The sequence below is a fragment of the Sinocyclocheilus rhinocerous genome, unplaced genomic scaffold, assembly GCF_001515625.1.
Source record: "Sinocyclocheilus rhinocerous isolate Xijiao unplaced genomic scaffold, SAMN03320098_v1.1 scaffold1570, whole genome shotgun sequence".
Lineage (NCBI taxonomy): Eukaryota > Metazoa > Chordata > Actinopteri > Cypriniformes > Cyprinidae > Sinocyclocheilus > Sinocyclocheilus rhinocerous.
The window spans coordinates 126,009-133,650 of NW_015664984.1; the positions used below are offsets into that span (position 1 = coordinate 126,009).

Below are 7,642 nucleotides of genomic sequence, written 5' to 3' on the forward strand. Positions count from 1 at the left end.
TTTTTGCACCCTCAGATTCCAGATTTTCAAATAGTTGTATCTCGGCCAAATATTGTCCTATCATAACAAACCATACATCAATGGAAAGCTTTATTCAGCTTTCAGATGATGTATAAATCTCAGTTTCGAAAAATTGACCCTTATGACTGGTTTTGTGGTCCAGGGTCACATATAATGAATCAGACTTTTTATGTTTTTGTAAAAAAGTTTTTATTTTAAATTTAAAGTTTTTGAAATGTTGTTGTGTGTTTGCCATTTTTATTATTTTTTTTGTCTTCATAGTTTTTAGTAAATTTTAGTTTTAGTTAATTTAGTTTCTGTTATTCTAGTACTTTAAACACAAATGATAAATGTTGCCTTGGTATCTAGGTGAATTAAAATAAGTTGAAGTTTTTTTAATATTTTAGTTTTCAGTTAATGTTTATCTTATGAAAAAATTTTTTTAATGGGTTTTAGTTTTAGTTAATGATAATACTCTGATTTGAATCCCAAATAACTGTTAGAAATGGCTCCGTAAGTTGCATATGTGTAATATTTGCTGTTTATGGTATCCTCAAAGTGTTTATTTGCATATTTAGCTACCCAGCCAATCACTTTGGCACTCTGACGGGCTTGCAGTCCATGATCAGTGCTGTGTTTGCCCTCCTACAACAACCACTCTTCATGTGGATGCTGGGACCATTGAAGGGTGATCCTTATTGGGTGAGACAAACACATTGTTGAGTATAATACACCATTCATGTGCAAAGCAAATGTGCATTTGTATTGTAGTGTAGTGCAGGTCAACAGAATCAAGATTTTGGACAAAGTACCAAACATAACACTTTTTGAATCAACAGATCAACTTGGGCCTGCTTGTGTTCTCATTGGTTGGATTCCTGCTGCCGGGATACCTCTTCTACCACCAGAGACAAATTATAAAGGAGAAGGCAGTGCTTCATAGTCTGTCAATGAGCCAGTCAGCGCAGGAGAGCAACAGCCTCAACCAAACAAATGATTCAGCAAAATATCAAACGAACGGGAACGTCTGAGGTGGAAAACATTTAGGATTGAGGTGTATGTGAATTATACACCTGATTTATGAGTTATTATATCATGGCACTTCAGAAACGGAATTATCGGACTTCGTGTTCAGTCACTGTTGTTGAGTCTTGACAAATATAAAACAGTGTTAAAAACAAAGCATCAGTCAAGGCTTCGACTGTGTGACTGGGCAGGATGTATTTTCAAGGCTTTTATTATCAATCAGAAAAACATTATGCCATGACCTACAATATATAGTTTGCAGTTTTCTTCAATTATTATTATTGCATTGACACTTTGAGATGTCCATTAAAATGGTAGCAGAACCAGAGGTTAAATATGATCAAAAACATCGAAACGTCCTTCCGTGAAGCACCTCCTGCCTCGAAACTTTTGTTAGTCAGTATGAATCAAAATTTGCTCTATTTACTTTAAGAAAACCACAGTGTTATTGTGCACAATTAATCAGTGCATTTTATACCAAAGACAATCATTTTGTGTTCATAATCTTTAATCAAAACTTGATCTAACTTGCTGAGATATTATAAAAGGGAAACTTGACCTTCAGTCTCCATGTCTCCATCAAAAAGCCTCCTTGAAAGTCTATGCCGGAGTTTTCAGGAGAGTAGCTCACAAATGACTGTGAACTTGTATTCTATCATGTTATGATCTTTATTATGAATGTGCAGGACACAGACATTTTCAAATTCACTAGTATGCGCATTTAAAAATGTTTAAACAATGCTCGCCATTTACGGAATGTAGAGAATGTAATGTTTTTCTACCAGGTGAACCTCATCCTCCTTCAAGACTCAGGTAAATGAGGCAGGGCTTCATGTAATGCTCACTTTACCTTGACATAGATTTTTTTTGCCATCCCTCTCTCACAAACCTGATGAAAATGCAGCTTTATATGACAAATACAGATGATTCATTTTATTGCAGAGGCCAGTTTTGCACTATATTCGCTGTTTCAAAAGTGCTGTTCTGTATGTTACAGAACTGTAATCATGTTATCGGTTTCAGTGATTCTAATGATTGTTCAACATAATGGTGCTTGTACTGTGCTCACGACTGTAAATATGCCTGAAAGAAAAAAAAATGCAAATATTTTTTCACAAATCAGCCCATTTCTCAGCTGATTGTTTTATTTGTAAAAAAGGTTTTAAAAAAGTTGAATGAAAAATGATTCATCGTACTCATAAATAGACACAGAGGCACTAAGACACTTACAAATATAACAGATGCGATGGTTACCAGGTGTTCTGGTACATTACATAATGATATACTCTCACACTATATACACACATATCTGAGTCACTGTAACATTAAATCTGTGACATCCCAGAAAAGGCCCAATTGTCCAGCTTGTGCTTCTCTTCATCTTGTTCCTCTTGTTTTTCTGCCATTGAGGCAGTTTTTTATCTCAGACTGCTGCTGCTGGGCTGAGCTCCAGTCATGCCTGGGTGATCAGGGCTGTGGCGATTCTGAACATGGAGAAATAACAATATTGTATTTATCAGAGATATATCAGGTGTACTATTTATCACAATTGAATTAATATTGTATTAATGTATGAACAAATCAAAAACATACTCTACTGTTAGAAGCTTTACGGTATGAAATTAATACTTTCTTGTACCAAGGATGCATTAAATGTATCAAAAGTGACAGTAAAGACATTTGTAATTTTACAAAATATTTTTGATCATTTTTGATAAATGCAGTTCTATATTTCTATTAATCAGAGAATAATGGTTTCCATAAAAATATTAAGCAGCAACGCTATTTTCAACATTGACAATAATAAGAAATGTTTCTTGAGCAGCAAATCAGTATATTAGAATGATTTCAGAAAGGATCATGTGACACTGAAGTAGAGATGCTGAACATTCAACTTTGCCATCACAGGAATATATTACATTTTAAAATATATTGAAATATGTACTTCACATTGTAATAATATTTCACAACATTACTGTTTTACTGTATTTTTGATCAAATAAATGAGCATAAGAGACTTTAAAACATTTAAAAAATCTTACTGAGCCCAAAGTTTTTGAACAGTAGTGTAGAAGAGTTCTTATAAATTAAGGCCAATTGTAATCTGTACTGTCATATGAAGACCATAATAACTCAAATTAACCTTTTTCTTCTTCTTATCTTTCTTCTTTTTCTTTCTGTCTGGGTCATCGTCCTTCTTTTTCTTCTTCTTCTTATGGTCTGAATCTGACGGAGTTTCTGTGGTAAAGACGTGAGTTTGACAGTCAAGATTTAAGAAAGCAAACGTTCGTTTCTTTGTGTGTTTGTGTTTGACCGTCACCTGGCGGTAAGGGATCCTGAGGCCGATGATGTTTATGCTTGTGTTTGTTCTTCTTCTTCGGTGGTTGAATGTGCATCAGTCTGTACTGCTCTGGTAACTTTGTCAGGACAGAGAGAGTCAATAAATCTTGCTTGCAAAACAACAACAAACGTCTGACCCACATAACCATTCGCTACCAACGCTGTCTAAGAAAGACATCGACAAACCTCCGAGTACAGTCAAAGTAGAGGCAGCATCAGTTACACTTGCCTCCCTAAATGCAAAGGGGATCCTTCTTTAGCCTCTATCACAAACACACACACACACACTTACAGGGCCAGTGTGTAGCCTGAAGCCGGTGAGCATAGCCCCAGTGAGAGGACTGAACGAGTTGTTGCACACTGGCGGCTTCTCAATGACAGATCGCAGAGAGCTGTTGTCCTGAATGCCTGGGCTGTCGATCATACCTGGAATACAGAAGGATCAAAAAAACTATGTAGTTTCAATACAGGCAGTGGCGGATAGTTAAAGGGATAGTTCACCCCAAAATAATAAAAAGAATGTTGGTAACCAAACAGCTGACGGTAGCCATAGACTTCCATAGAATTTTTTTTCATACTATGGAAGTCAATGGCTGCTGTGAACTGTTTGGTTACCAACATTCCTCAGAATATCTTCTTTTGTGTTCAACAGAGCAAAGAAGCAAATGGAGGGTGAGTAAATGATAACAGAATTTTCATTTTTAGGTGAACTATCCCTTTAAGGTTCTAGAACCACTGTAAAATCGGCAGTGAAAGGTAAAAGTATGCATACACACCAGGAAGCTCTGGAAGGAAGTTGCTGAGTTTCTCCTTCACCTTCTTTCCGCAGAACTTGTTATAAGCGTGCTCCAGGTTGTAGTGTGTGATGAGATTAGTGTGTCCTGTCAGCTCATTCTCCACTGTGAAGACATGAGTGTTAACCGGTTCATAAAGGTGACATAAACTCTAAAATAACCCACTACCATTACAAAATTTACCATGGTAACATCTTTTTGACTCCAAGGCTGATTGGTTTCCTTTGGTAAATCTGCTGTAATGACTATGTTTTGTTTCATCATAGATTACAACAAGTACCTAACAATAATTAAAATTAAAATAATTAAATAAAGTTTTAAATGCAAAATGTTCTTCAGGGATCCCACTATTTTTAACCAATATATAGCTAGCAGAACAATATGTAATGTATATTCATGATAAAAAAATGGCCAATTAATTGTAAGATTTTTTAATTAATATTTATTAAATTACATGACTTTTCCACTCTGAGAAATCACACTTTTTTTTTTTTTTTTTTGTATCTTATTTTAAAGCTTGTTTTGTCTCAAGAGGCCCTCTTGGAAGTTTGCTGAGGCCCTCTAGTGGCCCCGGCTCCCTGGTTAAAAACTATAAAACAAAATACAACCATTATTTTTTAATAAAATCAAAGCCATAACAAATGAATAAGTGATTTTCTTTTCATTTTATTATATTTTTGAGTAACAGTGATTACAATAGTGTTAACTATTGTTACTAGGGTAATGGCATGACATATATTGCATGGTATGGTCCTATGCATGGCCGGACTTACCATTGGGCTTGAGTGAGCTGCAGCCCATGGGTCCCGCCTTTGCCCATTTACGTTTGTTTGATTTGTTTGTTATATGCCAGTCAGTATTCAGAAATTATTAGCCGCATTTCCACTGCGCACGCAAGATCTAAACGGGCCAGCCAGGGCTACAGCTTACAACTACGACCTTCGAGGCCACAATCAAACAGCATAAGCTGGTATTTATGATTATTTCACATAGAAGAAGGACACACGTATTGAATCGCGTCTGCACCGTTTGGTTTGTTATCACATGGCTACTTTAAACAGCTCCATTAAGCCTTTAGCCCCAAAAGAGCGCACATTTAGAAGGATAATGATAAATTCTTAAATGTTCACACCTCATATCTTTACAGAGGATGATTCTATATTACTATATTAATGTTCCACTAAATGATGCGATCATCTGATGAGTTTTGAGCGCTCTCTCTCGTCTTACTGCCATTACACATAGGCCTAGTGAGGAAGAAATGTAATCAATATGATTTTAAATAAAACAATAGCAATTTAATGAGTTTCTGTTTTTATAACACAGCCATGCCTATGATACAGGACTTAGCCTATCACACAAACAGGAGTCCTGCTTTTTTCTCAAATATCTGCACGATCGCTAATGTACAATAAACAACAACTTACAGAGTAACTTTCAGACACAAAATTCCGTTTTGCTCCGCTAAGTCCTGCCCTGGTACTATGGTTACCATGGTATTCTTTGAATTACCATGTAAATACCTGGGTACATGCTATACAATCACTCTAGAATGACGCTGACACTGACACAGTACTTTATTATATATTATTACGACGAAATCAATAATATCCCCAATATTAAAATCACAAAGAGGCGCTCACTGGGCAGTTCTCGCAGCAGGTAGAAGGGCTCGTTCATTGCGGCGGGGTTTCTGATCGGACCCCCTTCATCCACCATCTGATGCGGGAAACACATCGGGCCCATGTTTTGGGGTACCTGAGGTTTCCCAGATCCAAAGCCAAGCGCAGAGGGCCCTGCTGGACCCTGTGAATCAGGCTGACCATACAGAGAGAAGATTTCGGTCATGATGGCAAAATTACACTACGATGTTATTACTGTGTGGGCGTTTATCTCGGCTTTGCTACTGCAGAACGACGATCTGTTGACAATTGCTTCCGGTTGTTTGGGGAAACTTACCGTAATTTATCAAGTACGTGATCTTATAGTACCCAGTTCCAAAACTGCACCAAATAGACTCATATAATGCGCCCTAAAAATGCATTATATTGTATACTACTGTAGTTTATCTGCGTAAATAATTATATAAGATGAGACAAATAATTAACGTTTCTCGTTGCGGCGGGTTTTCTGATCGGACCCCCTTCATCCACCATCTGATGCGGGAAACACATCGGGCCCATGTTTTGGGGTACCTGAGGTTTCCCAGATCCAAAGCCAAGCGCAGAGGGCCCTGCTGGACCCTGTGAATCAGGCTGACCATACAGAGAGAAGATTTCGGTCATGATGGCAAAATTACACTACGATGTTATTACTGTGTGGGCGTTTATCTCGGCTTTGCTACTGCAGAACGACGATCTGTTGACAATTGCTTCCGGTTGTTTGGGGAAACTTACCGTAATTTATCAAGTACGTGATCTTATAGTACCCAGTTCCAAAACTGCACCAAATAGACTCATATAATGCGCCCTAAAAATGCATTATATTGTATACTACTGTAGTTTATCTGCGTAAATAATTATATAAGATGAGACAAATAATTAACGTTTGTGTCAGTGACGCATGTCAAAATCGTCGCTGGGAGTTTATTTATTACGGTAAAGAAAAAAAGCGACACACTTCCTCTTGTCCTTCCCTTTATGTGACATCACGACCAATAAGCGACGTCGTTTCAGGAAAGTGACCAATCAATGGGCGCGCTATAAAGAGGCGGGCGGATTTTTTCTTCGTCCGCAGTGACCTCTGTCCCTTTAAATCGTTTAAGTCATTTGCCGACGAATATTGTATCGCATTGATGCGAATTCTGCTGTCTCGGATCACCGCAGCACTCGTTTTCTAAAAATTAAAAAGAAGAATGGCATTATTAACAGCTCTCTTCGCGTTTCTGTATCATTTGCCGCAGGTTTACAAATGGCTACTAAAGCCATACTACATCGCCTCGTTATTTATGTCTATCGCGTTCCTGCTTGTCCGCAAAACGCCTGGGATCTGCGAACATCTTTCGACGCAGCGCGAGGATGGAAATTCATGCGATTTTGACTGGGTATGTATAAAGCAGACCTTTGGGGTTTAACACATGATTAATGATAACGGATACAGCTAACCTGCTTCGTAACAAGGGGACTGGGCAGTGGCCAGCAGAATTTGGGGGTCTATATTTAGCTGGCAAGAAAACAAGCCCAAATCACGGTAAAAAAGTTCGGAATACCATACATAAAAATAATGCATGTGGAAATAAGTAAATGGGCAACGTGTCCCACGTGTGGTGCATCTGTATCATTCACTGTTGTGTCTTTATATTTATTTATGATAAAAATATGGCACACAGTGGGTTCCAAAACCCTGAACAATACAGCAAAAGTGGGTAAATCTGGGCACTGTTAAATTCACAGAAATTTGTAGGATTTTGAAACAATAAAAGTGAAAGCATATTAAAACTGTACTATATAATTTAGTATAATTTATAAGGTATTTATAATATA

At 37.4% G+C, this 7,642-nt stretch overlaps 3 protein-coding genes across 3 annotated transcripts in view; 2 read left to right on the forward strand and 1 right to left on the reverse strand.

Annotated features, from left to right (window-relative positions):
- The window catches only part of slc43a1b (solute carrier family 43 member 1b), a 14,701-nt gene extending 12,904 nt beyond the window's left edge, over positions 1 to 1,797 (forward strand). The window contains exons 13-14 of the mRNA XM_016541352.1: positions 579 to 702; positions 840 to 1,797. Coding sequence (XP_016396838.1) covers positions 579 to 702; positions 840 to 1,031 — 316 coding nt within the window. The 3' untranslated portion in view covers positions 1,032 to 1,797. The remainder of the gene's footprint in view (positions 1 to 578; positions 703 to 839) is intronic.
- Positions 1,798 to 1,888: 91 nt separating this feature from the next.
- On the reverse strand, positions 1,889 to 6,119 carry LOC107730510 (mediator of RNA polymerase II transcription subunit 19-B). Its single transcript, XM_016541351.1, has 6 exons — positions 5,804 to 6,119; positions 4,143 to 4,265; positions 3,659 to 3,792; positions 3,347 to 3,443; positions 3,170 to 3,264; positions 1,889 to 2,510 (listed from the first exon to the last, which is right to left on the reverse strand). The coding sequence occupies exons 1-6, from the start codon at positions 6,006 to 6,008 to the stop codon at positions 2,445 to 2,447; spliced, it is 720 nt and encodes a 239-aa protein (XP_016396837.1). The 5' UTR covers positions 6,009 to 6,119; the 3' UTR covers positions 1,889 to 2,444.
- Positions 6,120 to 6,890: 771 nt separating this feature from the next.
- Positions 6,891 to 7,642, forward strand: part of tmx2b (thioredoxin-related transmembrane protein 2b) — a 6,109-nt gene continuing 5,357 nt past the window's right edge. The window contains exon 1 of the mRNA XM_016541350.1: positions 6,891 to 7,203. Coding sequence (XP_016396836.1) covers positions 7,015 to 7,203 — 189 coding nt within the window. The 5' untranslated portion in view covers positions 6,891 to 7,014. The remainder of the gene's footprint in view (positions 7,204 to 7,642) is intronic.

Excerpts from the sequence above, each read along its gene's own strand:
- LOC107730510 (XM_016541351.1), bottom strand. The coding sequence starts at position 6,008 with ATGACCGAAATCTTCTCTCTGTATGGTCAGCCTGATTCACAGGGTCCA. Across the intron at positions 3,265-3,346 it reads TCAGGATCCCTTACCGCCAG|AAACTCCGTCAGATTCAGAC; the intron begins GTGACGGTCAAA and ends TCTTTACCACAG. Across the intron at positions 2,511-3,169 it reads AAGATAAGAAGAAGAAAAAG|AATCGCCACAGCCCTGATCA; the intron begins GTTAATTTGAGT and ends CTCCATGTTCAG.